General features: G+C 37.3%; 1 protein-coding gene across 1 annotated transcript in view; it reads right to left on the bottom strand.

The window, feature by feature from the left end:
• Positions 1-22,669, bottom strand: part of LOC127411927 (F-box only protein 11-like) — a 36,713-nt gene extending 14,044 nt beyond the window's left edge. The window contains exons 1-4 of the mRNA XM_051647839.1: positions 22,359-22,669; positions 591-718; positions 257-338; positions 21-165 (exon numbers count right to left, since the gene is read on the bottom strand). Coding sequence (XP_051503799.1) covers positions 21-165; positions 257-338; positions 591-718; positions 22,359-22,446 — 443 coding nt within the window. The 5' untranslated portion in view covers positions 22,447-22,669. The remainder of the gene's footprint in view (positions 1-20; positions 166-256; positions 339-590; positions 719-22,358) is intronic.
• Between the last annotated feature and the right edge of the window lie 365 nt (positions 22,670-23,034).

Raw genomic sequence — 23,034 nt, 5'->3', positions numbered from 1 at the left:
AAGTGTAATGAGGAACTCACCAGAGGATGGGGTCATTGGCCAATTCACTAAAGCGTTTGCACACACATGCGGCACGACAAAGGTCCTGCTCCAACAGGTACGAGAAGATTTTTAAAACCACCTCATCAGGAAGCTTCACCTGCAGGTACTGCTCTGCTGGAGTGACTGGAACAGAAGAGAACTGGTGTTATTGGAAACATACAACTCCGGCAAATTTAATCAAGTCATCATAATATATAAGACAGCTTTCCATTACCATGCAGATCTTGTGATTTTCCCGACACTCTGGCCCGTTTCGCCCGATGCCCAAAGTTTTCTGTTGTTGACGTGGAAGCACCCTTTAAAACAAGAAAAAACGAGAACAAGACTGACATTCATGGTCAATGTGATTTATTTCAAGTGTGAAAACTTGCTGTAGCTTTTCCAAATGGCCTAAATTAATATTTCAGACAAAGCATTAAATTCTAAAGAATTGCAGTTCTTTGTTCATAAATAAATAAAACATCTCTTATGAGTTTAGTAGGGTTACTGAAATCTTTTATTTATACTGGACATCTAAAGCTCAAACACTAAAGTTTGATTCTGCGCACCTCCATGTTGGTCTTTGTTGGACAAGCGGTTCTCTTCGGTAACAGAGATTTTCTTCGAAGTTGGTACGGACTATTCTGAGCTCCTTGAACAGATTCTTCTGCGACCATCTCGGCAGGAACTTCCTCATCTGTGAGAGAATCAAGACACAATATATGACACTGCAATAGTCTAATACAAGTAAACTAGTGCCAATACTTTATACCTAAAAGTGCATGCTTTGCCGTTGCCAGTACTGTACTTTTTATAGGAGTATGCAAAGTGAGATACAACCCCATGGCAAGCATAACGCTAGCATACGACTAGTGGAACTAACAAAATCCCAGAGGCTTTTACAACACAGAAAATAATCTCAACTAGTTGTGTTTCAACACCAGTATAAAGATTGTGTCATTAGAGATAATGACAAACAGCTTGTAACCTACTAAATATATTCCCAGAATGTATTCAAACACATGGAATTCGCCATATGTTGGTGATGTAATCAATATTTGCATAATAGTTTCAGCTCAAGTTTTTCCATTTCCCTGCTCAGATGAAAATCCCTCGAGTCTGTATAAGAGACCAATAACCTCAGTTGAAGTGGCGATAGGTGCTCAAATGAGAGACACTTCCATAAATCAAACCTAATGAAAGCTCTGGAAACCGCAGTCCTTGAGTTCCCGCATTTCCCTGTGATAAATACTCAGCTCAACGAAAGGTGGAACAACTAGGATTTCAGCTTTTAAAATAGTTCTCTCAAAGATTAAAATCCAGACATTATTTACTCACCTTCATGTATGATTTCCTCTTTTTTTGTGGAACACAAAAGTAGATGTTAAGCAGAATGTCCAGGCTCTTTTCCATACAATGAAATAACACACGAAGGGCAAAAAACCACCACAAAATTAGTCTATGACTCATGCACTTCTTAGTCTTCTGAGTCTTAGTCTCCATCTGGCTAAGGCTAATTTCATAGCTAACATTTTACATATCCTAAATACACACAATTATGGCTGGGCATTATGATGATGTATATCATGGTGACAATATAAAGTGAGAATTAACAAATATTGCTATATCCTGTACATCGCAATATGTGTGCGGGGTGTGTATGCATCTATGAATGGGCACGACTTCACTTGAGACAGAATTGAAGAAACATGGACAGGCTTTTTCTGGCATTTAGAATTTCAGCAAATTCAATGACATTTATCTAGTGTTTGGAGTGCTTCATAAGTGCTAAATATGCTTCTCATCTGTTTCACATTGCGCAAGTGCTATCTCTGTTGCACGCAAGTGTGCGCGAGTCCAGCAGGCTTCCTGATATTTGTGCTCCAGAGACAGGAGAACGCAGAGCGGGATCGCGCTACTTAATCCGGCTTCTCTCGACAATGCGGCGCAGACCACAAAACTTTCAGGACCCATTTGAATCATACTGATATTTAAATTATAAGAGTTTTATTTTATTTTAAAGCACTATGGAGGAAGTCAAACATCTACGGCTAGACCGTCTGACATTCTAACAACCATTGACAAGGAAAAAAAAATACATGTAACAAAATAATGTGGTTTTAAATTAAACATCATCACCAGATGACTTAAATAATCAAAAGCCTAATTTTTGTTGGATATTTACATATATATTATTTCCTTTGCTGCATTGCTTGAAGATGATGGCGAGTTTCTTGAGAAACGTTTGTAAGCTAATAATACTATTGGTCAACAACATATCAGACTAAAAATGTGGCATAATGAGAAATGTTGTATTATGGTTATGTTGATTTAAATCCAAGTTTTAGTTTTTGTTACTTTGCTTATGTTTGTTAAGTTCCAGATAAGAAAACTATAAACTTATAATATATAGTTTTCATTTATAAAGTATTTAATTCACTGACTGGATTATCCAGAATAAGGGAATTACAATATGTTTTTTTAATAATAATTAAATAAAAGTTAAAGTTAATGAATTAACTATATCGTGATGCATATCATTATAGTGATATAGAATGATTAGTATCGTGATACAACAGTGCTATAACAAAAGGGGACAATTTTCAGTGAATACCAACACACATTTTGTCTGTTCCTCACACAAAGCTACTTTATGGCTTCAAAAGACCTAAAAAATAGACCACTTTAATTTAATGCTGCAACTAACGATTTTGATGATATTCAACGATAATTGCAACGATTAATCATAAGCTATTAACCGATTATTCAGCTTGTGCCCTGACTTAAAAGGTTTTATCAAACGTGCTTACTAACAATAAAGAGAAAATCATCTCTACATGACATTCACTGAATTAAAGGGAAAAAATACTTTTTATTAAGTTTAATTCAGTAAAGAAACTCCTATTGTTATCAAGTGTTTTTGTCTTGTTTTCCATTTAAAATTGTCTAAAAATCCTTAAAACAAGATACATTTACTTGAGAAGCAACATATAAGATATTTAGACTTGCTTTAAGGGAATGTATCAAATATAAGTGTATTTTTTCACTTGGTTATACTTCTGCGAGTGCAGTAAAGACAAAATATACTCATATTCATGATCTGTTCTCTAAAAGCATGTCTAAATATCCTATATGCTGCTTCTCATGTGAATGCATCTTTTTTTTAAAGGATTTTTAGATATTTTTAAATATTTATATTTTTAATATTATATTCAACATTCTCAGATAACAATGTATTTCTTCTGCAGTATAGCTGCTAAAGTAAATGTACATTGTTTTAAAAGAGTTTTAGATATTTATATTGAAAAACAAGCCAAAACTACAACAAATCAAATATGTATTTTGTTTCAGTGTATAATGGGGCGACAGACTACCCTCTCTCACCTTTCTGTTCACTTCAGTCCATCTTTAACTCACAAAAACACAAACTCCCTCTTATTAATAAAGCTGCGTATTGCCAGTTTTCTTCACGATAAGAAATGCACAACGACACATATATTATGATTCAATAAGTCACGAGTCATCACGTTATAATCTAGCTGCATTAAGCGTGTGCGCTTGAGGGATGAGCGTCCCCGCGCCAGTGTGCATCAGCCGGGTGCAGTTTCAATCTCTCCCCCTTAGATCGGGACATTTTCGGAGTTTGTAGTTATTTACATGATCTGCTTCCATATTATTTGAACTTTAACAACAAAAATTTGTGTCGAATTTTTTTTTTTATTGTCGACGTTGTCCATAATGTCAACGTTTCATCCCTACTTTTATTATACTTTTATGGTGCTTTTTGTCCAGTTTGGAGCTTGACAGCTCCTGGTCACTGTATGCTTTCATAGTATGGAAAAGAGCATCTTCAACATTCTCCAAAATATCTCCTTATGTGTCCCACTGTGGAAAAGAAAGTCATATGGTTTGTAACAACATGAGGGTGAGTAAATGACAAAATATTCATTTTTGGATAAACTATCCTTTGAAATCTCATCAAGGCACTGCATGACACACACTCTGAAAAACCTTCTCTAACAAACACAACCCTTATCTCCTCAGCAGCTGTGGTGAACGAAACACTTGACACCACACAGGGTCAGAGGCAGAGGTTGAATCGGAAGGCCATGACACTGGTGAATTAGCCGTGTGGCATCCCTTTGATGACAGTCCTGAAACCTAAGACAGCGTCGACCCGCTGCTGCAGCCCAAACACATACCAGATTTCCACTTTAGACTGCTGTAGGTCGAACTCGACCTTTTCAAATAGAAACATTAGATTTATTTCATACTGCTGAAACAATCCTGACACAATAAAAAAAAAAAATCATTCTTGGGCTGCACAATTATAACAAAAATCATAATTGTCGATTATTGCCCATGATAATGTAATCGCGATTATTAATGACGATTAATAGATGAAATTACTGTGATGTCACTAAGCAGGCAACCATGCTTGCAGGTTCTTCAGAACATCAGGTGGTTATGGGCTGCAGTTTATTTTAAGCATTAAATACTATAATAATGTTTGTTAACGTATATCTATGGTTTACAGTTTCATGTAACAGGTTGATGTATACACATCCTCACACATTTAACACACTTCCAAAGCCAGAAAAATGTGGCATAAAAAATTAAAAACTACCGTCAGACATGCAATATGTGTCTTTACTGCTTAAATTATTGGTCCACATTCATAAATAATAATATTTGACATATTCAATAGTCAAACTGATCAGCCGATTTAGACTGAACTTCCTTACTGCATTTAAAATCACAGTATTGTGATCTTGTTCGCATAAGATCATCATTAAATCATATTTGGCCTCAAATCTGTCACAGCGGCTGCACTTTGGAAAGACCAGCCTGTTTCTGATTTTGTGAGATTTGTTAAAATTTAAATCTACCAACAGTAGTTGTGGGTCAAATAGGCATTTATTTGAATAGACATGATAACAATGATTATGGTCTGTGAAATGTGAAGTTCAAGACTTTTTCTATGTCCAAAATATTCAAAACATGCTGACTTTGTAGCTTAATACAACAATACAAATGTTATTCTTTTATTTAAAAGTTGAATACAAAAATCAAGCAACCCAACAATACTCAAGCTCTCATGTTCTGCACTCACAAATGCTCTCATAATAAATATAGCTGTTTAAACAACACAATAAATCATTTATTTAGACCCTGTCTGTACCCTGTCAGGGATCGTTTTAGTTTTGTCACGTTGCTCGTTGCACATTGTTTACCTATGATAAATAAAACGGGGCGACATTTAACAAATTGAAAATAATTCAAAATTGCTCACCTTTGTTCTACAGCTTCTTTTCGAGTGTCAGATGATGTTTCTTTAGCACTAATTTTCGTCACAAACCGAGAAGAAATATACTGTAAAGCAAGTATCAGAACATCAGACAATTCAAAACTTGCACATAAGGATTGGTTGTCATTACTGATAGGATTGTACTGTAGACTCACTGTGTCTCTGATTGGCCACTGCCATTTCATTGCTCAACTACACACATAGCTTAGCTTTTTGATTAATTGTGCAACCCTAATTCATTCTGAAATAGGTAACAGTAGACATCACACAACGGTATTAGCCTAGTTACAAAAATAAATAGGGTGATCTTAATATTTTTTTGGTTTGAATGGCTCAGAAATGTATTCTAATCCACACATGAAGCTATAGGTCTATACTCTACGTTAACACTTTAACTAGAGATCGACCAATATTGATTTTTGTACAGCCGTTACGATACCGATTATTTGCATGTTTACGTGTCCGATAACTGATATGCAGAACCGATTTTTTATTGATTTCATTTATTTCTTTATTTTGTCTCTATATTACAAAAGTTAAAAATAGAGCTTGCACTGAAGTAGGAGGGCCCAACTGAGGAAAAAAGGCAAAATTTTTATATTAAAACAATAATCTTCTTATATAATAACAACAACAGCAGCAACAATAAATATAGCTGCAAGCAGTGATGACGGCCCAAGCACAACTGGTTCATTTCCACCCAGTGGCTTTCTGAAAAAATGCAAGGTGGACACATGCTTTTGGCATTTGGCAATATTCTAAACAATTTTGAAGCAATTTGAGTAAATATAAGAGGTCTATTTAAAGACCACTTCCTGCTGCCAGGTGGTGGCGCTATGACCGTGACCCAAAATAGTCACATCCATGTGATTAGCTTCCAAGACTAAACACACATCTCAATTTTGATCTAAATCACACATTGCACACAGAAGATTTGAAACACTTCTTGTTTCCCATTTTTCACCATAAATTTAATGCCTCGCCATGGCAACACCGTTCGATATATAAAAAAATCTGTTAACAATTAAGCATCTTCAGTGTCTTGGCATAATGTTGTCTAAATGTGGTGACAGTATCATGAATCACCTAGGAGGAGTATTTAAAAATTCAGAGACTGCAATATACAAAAAATCCAAAATGGCCGACTTCATGTTGGGCAGACCTAATGACTATAATTATGAAAGTTGTCCGGCTTGGTGAGAACTATATATGTACCAATTTCAGTGACTGTAGGTGAAAATGGGGGTGCTACAGAGGCCGTCTTACACACCCATTTTAAAGGAGCGCTACAGAGCAAGAGGGCTAAACACAAGACGGCTATTTCAAAGTCTGTTAAAAGTGCCATACTTCCTGCTGCCAGTTGGTGGCGCTATGACCGTGACCCATAATAGCCACATCAATGTGATCAGCCCCCATTACCAAACATATAAACACAAATTTGGCGTCAGTCACATGAATCCCCTAGGAGTATTTAAAAGTTCAGAGCCAAAATTGCCAACTTCCTGTTGGGTGGAGATAATGACTGTATGAAAGTTGTTTGGCTTTATGAGAACTATATATGTACCAATTTTGGTGACTGTAGGTGAAAACGGGGGTGCTACAGAGCTCCCCTTACATGCCAATTTTCAAGGGGGGCGCTACAAATGTTGGCCCAGCTTCACATTTGAAACTATAACAAAACTAGTTTTCTGAGAACTGAAAGTGAAACTACGTACTGTTGTGAAAAATTTAAAGCAAAACATATCTCAGACAGAAATCAAAGGGATAGTTCACCCAAAAATGAATATTCAGTCATCCTTTGCTCACCCTCATGTCGTTTCAAACCTGTATGACTGTCTTTCTTCTCTGGAACACAGAAGGAGATGTTAGGCAGAACATTTAGTCTCAGTCACCATTTTCTTTCAATGTTTGGAAAAAAAGAAAGCTTTGGAACATCATGAGGATGAATAGAATTGAGAATGACAGATGAACTACCCCTTTAAACAGAAGATTAGTCTAATGAGGGATGTCAAACCCCTATGATCACAATCTCAAGCAGCAAATAAATAAATTCAGACCACATCATCTCCTCTTAGATGACAATGATGGACAATATCAACGTATGATAGAGCTTCTTCAAATTATTAAGAAAACACACAATTCATTAAGAAACCAAATTAAAGTGTAAGTGATGACCCACAACAAGTTCAATGGCAGAGTCTGTGCTTAACAGTAATTTAAACTCATAATGGTGCATGTTTAGGGCACCTAAAGAGTAAAAACATAAATTTTTAAAACTAGAACACTAACAAGTTAGTAACATACAGTATAAATTTCAATATGTATTCAGTGAAGACAAATTGCTCAAAGGCCTCAAAAACACAACTCTAGACAATACTTTTGCATATACACTACAGCAGGAATGGATATTGGGGAATAGATCATATGTTTTGGATTGTAGAGTTCAAAGAGTGTTAAATGTACTGTTAAACTCCCGGTTTTCCAATTGATAATGGCGTGTTACGAACCTAACAGAGATTCGTATTTGTAACGCAATACACGAAGAATGGACAAAGGTCAGGATTGCCCTGAGATACAAAGCGATTTGATATTAAAAAAAAGCACCATTGCTTTTGCAATTCTTATCAAAACACAGAAGACAATCTGGAATTACACCTGTCTACATTATATACGAGTCATGCGTTTCGGTAACAAACATGACATAGCACTTTGTGATGAGCTTATTAAAGTATCTGCACAATATGACAAAACGAGCTAAATATCTCTTCTAAAAATACATAATGAAAAATATGCATCCAAAATCCAGGTTAACGTACACTGAAAAAAATCTATTTGTTGGCTCAACAACCACAATGTAAGAAAATATATAGCTTCTACTCATAAACATACACATTTACAACATTTTTAGCTTTACTTAATCTGCATTAATGTGTTCAGAAGAACATATTGGGGCATTTAATTAGTTGTAATTAAGAATTCAAATAGATTTTCTCCCTTTCTAGTACTACTGAATATCCAGTTTACCTTAATTAGTTGTTTTGTGTAAAGTTACCATTAGGCTGATTAGTGTTCCCTTTGGTATAGTTGGATCCTTTTCAATACATGTAATTTTTCCTTGCACATGTGAACATAGCTGAAGTGCTTTGGGGAACAATTGTTTAATGACTGACCTCAGTTACCTTTTTTTTTTTTAACCAATTAAATTATGTAGAAACAATAATATTAAAGTTAAATTGAAACAACATGCTGTTAGTTGTTAAATCTTATTTGTGTGACATATCTATTTAGGTAAATAAATTTGAATGAATTGATAAATTTGTGTATACCCAAGCAAGGTTTTCTAGGTTTTCTTATGCTGACATAAAATGACGTGAATAAGGTTGAATTTACTTAAAATGCATGATGCAAAAATGCTACATATATATTTTAAGTAAATCCAACACATTTTTCAGTGTAGAGCATGGGTGAATAATTTAGGTTCTTTATGTCTGTCTAGTACTAATATTCACCACTAACAGCTTTAACAACACTAGCTTTGAATATCGTGCGCTATAAGGCATAAAAAGCGGAACATTTTGAAAGTCATATTCAAATCAGTTATGTCCAACCAAACACCATTTCAAATTAGCGTAAAGTCAAGTCTTTTTATTTGGATAGTGCTTTACACAACACACATTGTTTCAAAGCAGCTTTACCTGTAGTGTTTGCAATGTCTTAACTTATAAATCAAATACATCAACTTAACTGCTAGACTGACTTGATCTCCAAACATACTGCAATTCAGCTCAGTTGTAACACGACGCTTAATCTTTCTTAGCTTGTCGTGGGTGGATGTTATTAATAAGTGTTATAATCTGTACCGACTCTAGTTTACCATTAGGTGAAAAGGTGGCCATTCTGCACGGAGGATCTTCAGCGAATGTGAGAAACATCCTGCAAATGCAGCGCTGTTGCTCTGGTAGCAACAGGAGCTCTCCAGGGCTACTAGTCCAGTTACCACTACAAACACCATGTCCCACCAACTAATGCAACACAGCAGCAAACTGACTAAAAACACAGATCCACTGTCAGGATAAACTGTTTGCATTCTGTGATGCATTGATATCATACATGATAAAAATAAGCTTGACAGCATGTTAAATTTCAGGGAATAGCATTTAAGCAATCTGCTGAGAGTGAATTACAATACTTGATCACCCCAACATCAATTAATATTCTTTTCACACTATAGACTCAAAGCTTCAAAGACATACATGACAGACATGAATAGAAGGTGAATGGGGTTTAAAAAAGGACAAGATGTTATCAGTGGAAGGTAGAGCCCGACTGATATGGGATTTTTGAGACTGATACGATACAGATTTTAGAGGGTGAAAATTCACAGATTACCGATATGGTGGCCGATATAATTTTTGAGCTGGAATGAAAACAGACCTTTTCTATGTGGACTGTGCACCAATTTTGCACCGATATGACTATGCAAAGGTACTCGGAAGGCTGCTTATTCTTAAATATTTTTATCAAAGATATTTGACATTATTATCATATATTTGCAACAAATGCTAGAAATGAACACTGAGAAAAAAAATGAATAAACAAAAATACAATAACTAAATAAACATCAGTACTGTATGTTCAGTATCAGTTGCTGACCATCTAAATAAAGAATAAATTAAAATTATAGCTAAATAAACATCAGTAGTACTGTTTAGTATCAGTCAAATGCTGACTATTTTAATACTGTCAGTCAATTAGGGGCAGTTTGTAAAACAAGAAGCATTTACACCTGCCGAGTCAAGAGATAAATAGAGGTTAAAACTTTCAACAGTGGAAAACCAGACTTTTAAATATTACATTTTGTAAATGCAATGACTGGAATTGTTCAGTTGAAGGGGGTACCAAACTGTGAATCCTGAACAAAACAGTTTGGTGAATACATGTTTACAGATTAGCTTCCACTCAGCTGAAAAGCAATGAAAGTAGCTACGTGGTTAGCTAGTTAGCTATACGCTCGTTGTCACGGAGAGCAAAAGATGGACTTTATTTACTTTCCAGCATTGCGTCTCACCAACTAGGTAACAACGTAGCGTGAAATCAACACTCAACAGACACAATCCACCACCGCACTGTTGTCTGCTGAGCTACAAAAAGATGCTCTGACAAACTATAGCTGGCTAACAGCAAATAGATGTGATAAACATGAGTGACATGGTTGCCAGGGACAGGGTTAACGTAATATTAGTTAAATTGAAAAGGAAAAATGATGGGGTCATTGTTTATTAACTTTCCAGTATGTATTTCACAAACTAATGAGCAACTAACCGTGAAGACACCGCTTAACTCCACACTGTCTGCAGAACCACCGTCACCAAAACCACCGTCAGCTCAGCTCTGTAAACAGTGCAGTCGGAGCACACTCTGCTGGCCAAACTACGTAATGACACCAATTCTAAAGCATTGTTTTCTGCATTATATATTCTGAAAAAAGTTTTCAGATCTGCGCATATCGGTAAACATATACGCCGATACCAATATATGTGTGAAAGGCTAATATTGGCTGATAATCTCAGCTGGCCGATTAATCGGTCGGGCACTAGTGGAAGGTATTTGACGTACTTAAGCCTGAGAGCGTTTTTGACCCAAAATTGAGCTTAAAGCTGAAGCACGTAATTTCTGCGTCACTAGCAGCACCGAATGAAATTGTAAAAATAAACAATGTTTTCAAAACAGTTTTCTGAATACGCCCCTCTTCTTCTGTTGATCGAACGAACAAATAGCCCCGCCCCCAACTAAGAACACTGGTTGAGTAATGTTGTTAGGGCGGGTCTAAATGGGTCACTCAAAACAAACAGGAATCTTTATACTGCCACAGACTGTGTTTACAGTTTGAGAAAATTAACCTATGAATGGTTTACTTGCAGTTGTATCTGCATATTAAAGCTGCACTATGTAACTTTGTGCTCTCTAGCGACACCTGTGGTTGAAACTTAAAATTGCAAGCAATTTGCAAACACCACTTTACGAGAACTGTGTTTCGGCACTGCTCTTCTAGTGGATGAATCTCATGATTTGAGCTTTGCCTGTGTGTGATCACAACTGGAGAGATTCAGAGCCGAAGTCATAATGTGCTATTTTCAAGTGGATATGTTTTTTGATTAAAAACTGAAATATTACTTGCTTTGATGAAGATAAACAACACTCGTATTCACATATTTTAAATGAATGAATTTTACACTTACAGTGCTTTTCTGACACTACACTCAAAGTGCTTTTACACACAGAACAGGGGACTTAATCACTACAAGAATATTTTAATGTAATTTTTCAAGTGTTTTTTCTACTATTAATGTTTGTATTGTACTACACTTATCAACTTAAGAGGTGATACTCATGATATGGCTGATACGAGTTCAATGGAAGACTTCATTATTTTTATATTACATTGTACAGCCTCAGTTGATAATGCAAGTGAACCGTAATACTACAGTAAGTAGTGTGTCTATGCAATGCTCACAATAACACAGTTAACTAAAAGCATAAAACGAAGATTCAATAATGATGCGGATAAAATATACTTTAAGCATGAAAATAATATGCTTAAAAATGCAATATAAAAGTTTCAACAAGGCAATTTCAGAAATCATTACTATTAGTATACAGTAACTTCCATAGACAACATGGATACATCGCGATCGGTTAACACAGAGGTTCTCAAAGTGTTGGGCGCGCCACGTAGGGGGTCCGAAAAGGTATCGCAAGAGGGGCACGGAAGCCTGACCCGTTCTCAAATCTTGTTCACTTTCAAACATTCAACAAAAATAGTGAAAATACACATAAGAACCGATGTGTGCAATTTCTTTCCATCTGCCTTTTCTCTTGCCTTGTTTAAACTTTCACCTGGCACCACAGCGCTTCCTGCGTGTGCAGTTCTTGACAGCCCAAAGCGCTGATGTCAGGTGTGCTCATGTAAACAAGGTCATTCTTGCGTGCGCACCAGTTTCAAATGAGTGACGAGGTGAATTTACACTTCAATTTCGTCTGTTCCTCACACATCACTATCATATGGCACGAGTGTTATGGATGACTTTAATGGCGCTTTTAGGTGTGCTTTTCGGACAGCCACAAACACGATCGAGAGGTCCCTCAATCTTATGTTTCACGGATGAAAAATGAATACTGATTTGAACGACGAAGGTGAGTAAATGATGGTGGAAAGGTCTGTTTTTATTCAAGTTTATCAATATCATTAATCAGGTGCAAATTATTGTCCAGAGGGCCTGACCGCTACCGAAAGCGCATAGACGGTGCTGTCACATGATACTTGTTACTTTTTTCAGCGCTGGCTAGGATGCGACAATCACAGTCATTTATTATTACTGAATGAGGATTTAAAAAGAAAAATTATAGAGACTACTGAAGCTTATTTCAATTCATAGGTATGGATCCTTGCAATTATCAGTTTTTATTAAAAAAAAAACAATTCTAGTGTAAAATTGTCTCCAATGAGATAAAACATTTTGGTAGTTAAATGCGGATGAATGATGGATTCGGTTTTCTGAGTGTAACTTTTCATTCAGTTTTCATTGTATTTTTAAATAAATAAAAACAATTGTCAAATGAAGATGAAAGAAAATGTAGTTTAATCTTTTAAAAGCATTATTTTCAGTAAAAACAAAATTATTTTCGATAATATTAATTGGGGGGGGGGATCTTATTTCAAAGGGGGGCATGACCCGAAAAAAATTGAGAACCACCGGGTTAACACATGAGTATTGTTTGATTCAACCAAGCATGAAAAGCAATATAAGCTTCAACAACCCTACCAGACAACATATCCAAGTATTATAGCAGGTAAACAACTTCAACGGATAACAGATAAACATCCATCCAGACTGCTGTCCTGAACTGTGCGAGTGTGACTGACTGAAATGTAGTTTCTTCTTTTTAACTAAAACAGTGCATTACCGCTGTCTACAGTTTACATGGGAACAAGACAGCCGGTTCTTTTTACGTGTTCATGGACATAACGTAATGACGCAAGGATGTACGCCATAAGCCAGCGATTACATGCCAAATAGGACTCGACGAAAATTTTTATAGGCTTACCATAGTGAATCAGGGTAAACACTGTTTTTTTTTTTTTCTCCCAATTTGGAATGCCCGATTCCCAATGCGCTCTAAGTCCTCGTGGTCGCATAGTGATTCGCCTCAGTCCGGGTGGCGGAGGATGAATCCCAGTTGCCTCCGCGTCTGAGACAGTCAACCCGCGCATCTTATCACGTGGCTTGCTGAGCGCGTTGCCACGGAGTCATAGCGCGTGTGGAGGCTTCACACCATCCACCGCAGCAACCACGCTCAACTCACCACGCGCCCCACCGAGAACGAACCACATTATAGCGACCACGAGGAGGTTACCCCATGTGACTCTACCCTCCCTAGCAACCGGGCCAATTTGGTTGCTTAGGAGACCTGGCTGGAGTCACTCAGCATGCCCTGGGATTCGAACTAGCGAACTCCAGGGGTGGTAGCCAGCGTATTTTACCACTGAGCTACCCAGGCCCCTAAACACTGGTTGTTTATGTACTCAATCAATAATGACAATTTGATAATTTTTAACCAAAAAACCTTACATTGTGCAGCTTTAAGCTGGGATAGAAGAAAGTATTTTAAAACTGAAAAAGTAACATACTTCAGCATTAATTGTTTCATTAATGGAGTTATTAACCAGCAAGCTCATTACTAGGGATGCACCGATCCGCTCCGATACTGACGTTTTTAGATGGACCAGGTATCGGTCTGACGAGCCAGATCCAAATCCGATACTGTGTGTTAGTCATGTTCGTTCCTGTCAAGCTCCAAAAATGACATAAAAGAACCATAAAAACACCACTCAAGTAATTCATTTGACTTGTGCATTTTATTCCAAGCCACTTGAAGATGTGCGATAGCTCTGTGAATCACAAAAGGCTGTGTTTTATAAGTGAGTGGTGGCGGCGGTGAGTTGGCTAAAGCATATAACTGGTAATCAGAAGGTTACTGGTTCTATCCCCACAGCCAACACCACTGTGTCCTTGAGCAAGGCACTTAACTCCAAGTTGCTCTGGGGGGATTGTTCCTGTAATAAGTGCACTGTAAGTCGCTTTGGATAAAAGCATCTGCCAAATGCATAAATGTAAATGTAAATATATCATATGCACGTGCAGCACCAGCGCGTTATTGAATGGCGCTGCTCTGTTCACACACACACACACACACTCGCGGCTATTTTTAGCCTTCACACATTGCGCAACATTTGAGCGCTACTCACGCACAACATCTCAGATGTAGATGCTCAATAGTTCGGTTCACTTATAATATGCATTTAGAACGGCACCGGAGGTGCATTTTACCAGAACTTGAATAAGAAGCGAATTAAACTACTGCGAACTTGCCTACAAACAGACACATACAGGACTTCCTGGAGAGTTCAGAATGTCAAAATAAAAGCGTGAGGGTTTAAAAGTTAAAGGTGCACGATTGAAATATATTACTGTTGTATTTAAAATTCTAAAAGTCAATAATAATAATAAATAATATTAATGTATTATTATTATTTGTTTACAAATTATAACAATATTAAGTTTAATGGGTTCCAAAAAATAACTGTGAATGAAAAGTGGACTGATGTTTTACAGCTTAATTGAACAAAAAAAGAGATCTGAATCTTTTAAAGTCCAGATAGAAGTTGAGAAAAAGAAAAAAAAAAAAAACTTTTCTACTGAACACTTTGTTAATTTTGCTGCAGCATTATCCAGTAGACTAGTTAACAATAAAGTTTTTCTTAATAGTTTGTACATTTATATTGAAATAATATGTAGTTAAAGGTTTGTGTTTCTTTACATATAATCAGCATCACTCAATGAGGTATAGATATTCTAAACTGATTATGAAAAAAACAAAACTGGTATCGGATCGGTATCGGCTGATACTGAGATCGGAATCGGAAAAGAAAAACTGGTATCGGTGCATCCCTACTCATTACTATGTACACGGACAGAATGCAGCATGACAAATGAAATTCGAGAGCTTTTCAGGAAATAGCGAACTGAACTCAGAGCACATCTTGAGCTGAGATAGTCTGAGGTCATTTGCAGCATTCTCATAGATGATACTGTTCTTGCAAAAAAATTTAGAAGACTGAAACAAAGAGTGAGAATCCTCTACATACGCTTGTTCCACGAGACTGCACGCCTCCAATCAAACAGCGCATCAGATATACGCAGATGGCTTTTCTGTCATCTGTTCTTAAAAAATAAAGTGTGTTTCTTCAAGTGCGTTTCTAACAGCATTTCTTGAGTCATTCCGAATCAGAGACATCTTACAGTTTCCCATCATGCAATTAAACGTCTTCTGTCAGTGCGTGTACTTTGCTGCCTGTGTAATTTGATACATTGGTAAAGAACATCAGGCTTTCAATGCGTTAAGTTCATTTATCATGGGTCGCAAACTCTTCATTAGGCAACTATTCTTTATTTAAGGTTATTCTATTCATTAGGCTATTGTATTGATATTGGAAGTTCCATTCATAATGTTTCCTCCTTTTGCCCGGTATAAAGTTTCACACCGGTGTTGTCCCTTGAACAGAGTAAAACCAGTAACACCGTACACCATGACAACCCAAATTTGGAATAAGCTTTTTTGTCATTTCTGGAGCTTCAGTCTTCATTTACGTTTGTGATATGGATAGAGCAGCTAGGACATTCTGCTAAACATCTCCTTTTATGTTCCATAAAAGAAAAGAAGTCCTACAGGTTTGGAACAACAACATGGGGGTAAGTAGGCCTAAATCATGACAGAATTTTCTTGTCTGAATGCAAAACAAGCTGTCATAAACACCATGCTCCTCCTCAGTTATGGCCAGATCTTAGTCCAATCCTGGACCATCCTGTTTTAAAGCTTTGCAGTTTTGACCCAGTTTTCATTAGAAAGATTTCAAAACATTTGTTTTTAGTGCCTCTGTGGATCCTTTCCAAGTACAAAATATGTCCCAGACTCACCTAAACTTGCCTTGCGAGAATTACTGTAGCATCATTCTCTTTAATCAGAAACCCTTAATAAGCGTCTGGGGTGAGCTGCAGCATGTCACAAATGCAATAAACGCATTTGACAAAAACATCTCCATGTTAAGGTAATATCCAACAAAGAAGATGCCAAGAGAAGACATTTTTTTGCAGATAACATCCAAACTGAGTTTTAAAATCTACTTTCAGCAGTAAACTAGAAGTAGGGCTGGGTTTTGATAAAGATTTCCCAATTCAGTTCCAAAACACAAGCTTTCGATTCAATATCGATTCATATGGGTACATTTCTGTTACAATGTCCATTTTGCTAACATATAAAATAAATTCTCAACTAATGCTCTTAATTTTAAAAGAACCTTCTAGGCAACCCTTCTAGGTACAATTCGAATATATGAATTTTTCAAATGATATTTTATCATTCATTTTTCATTACATTGGTTATATTTTAGGATTTGACCATTTTTGTTTGAAAATTGTTTATTTGCATAATTTGCGCTAATTACAAATATTTATATTGATATGTACAAAATGTGCTAAACCAGTACCGTCTCTTTAAGACTACTGCCATCAGCCAGTGAGTGCATGTAACGAAAGACGACGTGCATGTTTTTTTTAGCGTATCCATGTGTGATTAGAATTATGGATGTCATAAATATCAATATATCGAATATTGATCGGCATGTTATTTTACTGATACATATTTGAGGCATCGATATCGACATTTAAATTAGAAACCTAATTTGTGTGCTTTTAATTCACTGCCAGTTGCATTCCTTTCAATGTAGTCTGATGTAATAGCTTTGGGAGACCACATGGGGGCGATATAACATTTACTGAAGTCGGTCGCAGCATGAACAAGGGATCACACACATTACAAGCTGATGACAGTCCAAAGTTATGAAGGGTTTTGTACTTCTTCAAGAATTAGTGTGACGATGAGTTTGCAGGTCAGTGAATGAAACTGGTGTTACTGTGTAAACTGAACGATTTGAAATGGCGATGTTTATTATGCAATTCCCATGTATGTAGCACTTAGGGGTGGGAAAATACTTCGATGCATTGATCTATCAAAGAAATTTGATGCAATGATTAAGAAATTTAAGAATAGAATATTATTATATATTAATACCCAATGTGCCGATCTCATATTACATGGACCTTCTCGCAACAGACATGGAGCGGAGCACGCGAGATTAAAGGAAAAGTACACTTTGAAATTAAGTTCGTGCAGCCGAGTTCACCACGCAAACCTACAGGATGGATGGATGGATGGATGCTGCTGAATTCGGCTTTAGGTGTCATTGTTCAAAACTGTCTGCATCCATTTGACAACCGCAAGTTCGTTGTTGTTGCCTTCTTTCCCGATTATGAAATATACATACCACTACCTGGCCAAAAAAAAAGTCGCCGTTTGGATTTAAATAAGCAGATATTTAAGAAACTATGACTGGATCATTATTGCAGTGATTAATATGTTTCAGCTGGCAACAATTCTTTTAACCCTAACTGATGCAGTGTGTAGCTTCTCATGTCTTAAACAATCATGTCACAAGACGTATCCCATGGTCGTGGAAAAGAACGACAATGCCAAGATTCATCTGGCTCAAATTGTGAAAGAGTGGTTCAGGGAGCATGAGGAATCATTTTCAGACATGAATTGGCCACCACAGAGTCCTGAACTTAACCCCATTGAAAGTCTTTGGGATGTGCTGGAGAAGACCTTACGGAGTGGTTCAACTCTCCCATCATCAATACAAGAGCTCGGCCAAAAATTAATGCAACTCATGACGGAAATAAATGCTGTGACGTTGCATAAGGTTGTCGAAACAATGCCATGATGAATTTGCACCGTAATCAAAGCTAAAGGCGGTCCAATGAAATATTAGAGTATGCGACTTTTCTTTTGGCCAAGCAGTGTATTATGTTAATATTGCTTTTGTATCTCCATAAAATGTGTAATTTCTCCATAAAACTGTTTAACCATGAATAGAACTAGAGGTGTAACGGTTCTTGGTAAAAAACCGAACCGTACGGTTCACCACCCATGGTTCGGGAAGCAAGCAGGTCAGTTCACCTCAAGTTTAATGACGCATCTGGTGCACAAGTTTTGGTCATGAAAACAAAGCGTCAAACAGACAGGTACAGTTACAACCTCCTCTAATGCACCTGAATGGATCTGTAGATGGATACGCTCCACCTGTGTTTCACATGGGTCAACTTAATGATATCGCAGTTCTGGACGCGTTGTGTGTAGTTGAAAATGGCAAGTGGAGAAAACGAAACATTGATAGAGAATCCCCCTGCGTTTCTCCTTTCTGGGAACATTTTCTTTTTGCAGTCAATTACAACAGCAAAGGTCAAAAGACATTTACAAAACAGGCACTGTTTGCAGACATCGCTCGACACGAGTGCTGTATGCTGGTAATACATGTCAATACTTGAATATATGTTGAGATGAAGTTGAAGTGCTCTTTATGTTGATGCATGTAGCATATTAGTGCAGGTATTAAGTTAAAATGTTGATTTAGTAATTAGAGAAAATGCTTTTTTTAGTTAAGGACCTTGATGAAAATTAACCATGGTTTTACTATAGTAATATTGTAGTTTCTATATAGTAACCATGATTTTACTATATATTGTAACCATGTTTATATTGTGGTTACTATGATTTTACTACAAATGCCATGGTTAAACTATGGTTACTGGTGTAAAACAATGATTGTTATTTAAAGACAAACCTGTTGATGTGTTTACCAAATAGATTATTCTTTGAATTTGGCAGTAATATTTTTTTTCTGAACAAAGCAAATACTGAACCGTACAAAAACTGTGACCCTTAAACCATGATACAAACCAAATCGTGAGAAATTCGAAACATTACACTCCTAAATAGAACTCGCCCGCAAGCGGTTTTTGCAGAGCTTTCCTACTCCGGCCAGGGGGCCCCGACATCTGGGGCCCCACGCAATTGCATGGTGGTTAAAACTGCTTTTCGGATTTCACAATGCATCGTAACTACTAGGTAGAGAATCGTAATCAAATCATTGTCAGAGCGGAACGTCCCACCCCTAGTAGCACTGATTAGGTCATACTTATTACTGAAAATGTATTGTGTAGGGTCTATGAAAGATACTTATACACAATATAACATCCAGTAATGGCTAGAGTAAATAATCTGTCCTTTGATAATGATTTAGTTTGAGTTTAATGGAAAACTATGCGTGGTGCGGCAGAATTTTTAACAGCCTCTGGAGATGGAATGTGTCTAATCCACAATCCACTTTGATTTACCCTGCCACTCACACTTTACCAAAGTTGTGTTATGTTTAAAAAAACAAAGACTATTGTGCAACGAGCAGCCACATTTATATCTGAAAAAATGGTATTTCGATAATCATTGGGAAAATCTTAGGATTAATGATACATAAAAACTGCATCGATCCCTTAACTTAATTGTTGTTTTTTTGGGGGGGATTTTTCTCCTTTTTCACCCAGTTTGGAATGCCCGATTCCCAATGCGCTCTAGGTCCTCATGGTGGCGTAGTGACTCGCCTCAATCCGGGTTGCGGAGGACAAATTTCAGTTGCCTCCGTGTCCGAGACTGTCAATCCACGCATCATATCACGTGGCTTGTTGAGCGCATTACCGCGGAGACATAGCGCGTGTGGAGGCTTCACGCTATTCTCCACAGCATCCACGCACAACTCACCATGCACCCCACCGAGAGCGAGAACCACATTATGGCAACCACAAGGAGGTTACCCCATGTGACTCTACCCTCCCTAGCAACCGGGCCAATTTGGTTGCTTAGGAGACCTGGCTGGAGTCACTCAGCACGCCCTGGATTCGAACTCGCGACTCCAGGGGTGGTAGTCAGCATCTTTACTCGCTGAGCTACCCAGACACGATTTTAAGATATTTTAAAATATTTGTATTTTTAATATTATATTCAACATTCTCAGATAAAATAAAAATAATCTGCAGTATAGCTGCTAAAGAAAATGTACATTGTTTTAAAGGAGTTTTAAATATTTATATTGGAAAACAAGCCAAAGCAACAACAAATCAAAAATGTATTTTATTTCAGTGTATAATGGGGTGAAGACTACCCTCTCTCACCTTTATGTTCACTTCAATCCATCTTTAACTCACAAAAAAACAAACTCTCTCTTATTAATAAAGCTGCGTATTGCCAATTTCTTCACGATAAGAAATGCACAGCGACACATATATTATGATTCAATAAGTCACGAGTCATCACATTATAATCTAGCTGCATCAGTCGGGTGCAGTTTCAATCTCTCCCCCTTAGATCGGGACACTTCACGCAACTCATAGAAGAGATGCTGACTGCACAGAGAAATGCCTGTTTCGGAGTTTGTAGTTATTTACATGATCTGCTTCCGTATTATTTGAACTTTAATAAAGCTATAATGCATTAAATATAACTGCATTAAAGATGTAACACCGGGGTGTTTCCTTTAAAGCGCTCCGACTCCGCTTAGTCCACAACGAGAGTGCTTCTTTATTTACTTATTTGGTATTTTTGTATAATTCCCTCATACTTTGTGATCACCTGAAGCTGTTTGGAAAGTTTAGGGTGCATCTGGACTGTGAGTTGTGTAATTCTTCCTCTCCTCAATCAGATGTGAACTGCAGTGCTGCTCTCACGCGTCATCATTAGAGTTTAATGTGATCTCATGATACATTAAATGACATCAAACGACTATCCAACAACGAACATTTTTTATCGTTAACGATAACGTTGACTAATCGTTTCAGCCCTACCCCATGACTACACTCCAATTATACAGTCAAGATGTGGTTCGTTTAACAAGCTCTCGAGTTTGATTACCAGAAACCCAAACAAACTGTCCTGCTGTTAGATTTGCATGCCAAATTGGCAAACTGTTATGGCTTGTGGTTGTCTGACCAAAAGTTCTAGAGGTGTAAAAGAATTTAGACAACATTTGTGAACACCTGTGCATTGGATGGTTAACCAACTTGACAATCCATTAAATTTGTCATAGCTATAAAAGCCAACACTAAATATGTAAAAGCATACATACAGCCTGGTCCTCCTTGGAGTGTGAATTTTTGTGTATGACTTCTAACTGTATATCAGAGGGGTTTATAACCCAACAAACCAGAACCAAAGCCGTCTGTTGCTGATGAACTAGCCTAATACAGCAAACTAGTCATTAAAAATCACTAATCCCCAATGAATCACCCAACTAAAGCAAATCAACCCGAACAACTCAAACTATAAATGAGTTACTGAGGGTGTCAAGTTTACAAGCACAAACACAGCTGACAAATTAAACCACGAAGACGTTAGAAATCAAGCCCTTGTGGTACCATGGTACAGTATCATGGTACCAAATTCATATATCATGCTATTTACATGGTAGCCCAATGTGTTTTAAAGAATCCCTTTGTACTACCACAATAAAGGTTTACAAAAACATGGTATTACCATGGTAATTTTTGTACTGCTTTGTTAAGTATATACAATCCTAAATGCCATAAAACGACATGATTACGTAGTTTAATCTCTATTCTAATGCCTAACAGCTCTGACAGTGATATTTATATGGATTTATGTTATATGTGTGATATTATGTTGTGCTGCTAGCTACCGTAGCGTCGTAAAACAAATGCTGCCATTTCTCTTTTATGCAACTATTTAGACTCGTAGCAGATATAAAACCACAGATTTAATCGTTAACAGTACTAAAAGTAAAATAACACGATAAACGAGGTTTACAGCAGACAAGAAGACTGTTCAAGCCAAGCCAAACAAAGCGCGGCCTGCGGGAAATCAGAAGCCTCGGTGTTTCCTGACGCATGAAACGCCTCGAAAAACACAAATCAACGCATGAAACACCAGGAATCAACACATTTACTCTTTAGGATCGGTATCCGTCGTGCACCAAGCTCGGTTTGGAGTGTGTTCGAGAAATACTCACCTCTTTCTGCGTTGTTTCTGTCCGGCGGCACCGGGCGCGGCCTCGACACTCGCCGCGGTCTGCGGTTGGTCGCTCTGACGGAGTTCATTTGACGGGTTTCAGGTTAAAACACACACCGCTGCAGCCCGTTCCTTTGGATCTTTACTCTGTCGTGGGTTCAGAAAATGTAAATAAACACCTAACGTGCATTGCACAGGGAATTTGCTCGATCTGAGCTCCGAGGGAGCTGTTTTTACTGTCCAAACACTCCGATCCGAGAGCTCCGATTTCGATTTTCAGTGGCAGGAGGAGCCATTTACACACACATGCACACTAGCAGTTCCATTCCCAACCACAGGGGGCCGCCATACACCAACCGCAACAGATTTTCTCCTTCCACTAACAAAAAAGTATGGTATGGTATTTTTTTTTGGGGGGGGGGGGTATTATTTATTTTTGGACCATAATAATACCATGTTTTTGTACATGCACCATGGTAGTACCATGGTATTCCTTAAAATACCTTGTAGTACCATGTAAATAACACGGTATGTGAATATGTCACACTCACAAAAAAATCACACTTACAGGTGCATCTCAATAAATTAGAATGTCGTGGAAAAGTTCATTTATTTCAGTAATTCAACTCAAATTGTGAAACTCGTGAATTAAATAAATTCAATGCACACAGACTGAA

Source organism: Myxocyprinus asiaticus, chromosome 21, assembly GCF_019703515.2.
Source record: "Myxocyprinus asiaticus isolate MX2 ecotype Aquarium Trade chromosome 21, UBuf_Myxa_2, whole genome shotgun sequence".
Lineage (NCBI taxonomy): Eukaryota > Metazoa > Chordata > Actinopteri > Cypriniformes > Catostomidae > Myxocyprinus > Myxocyprinus asiaticus.
Note: the sequence above shows the minus strand (reverse complement) of the source record. Positions and strands in the feature narration are given on the sequence as shown.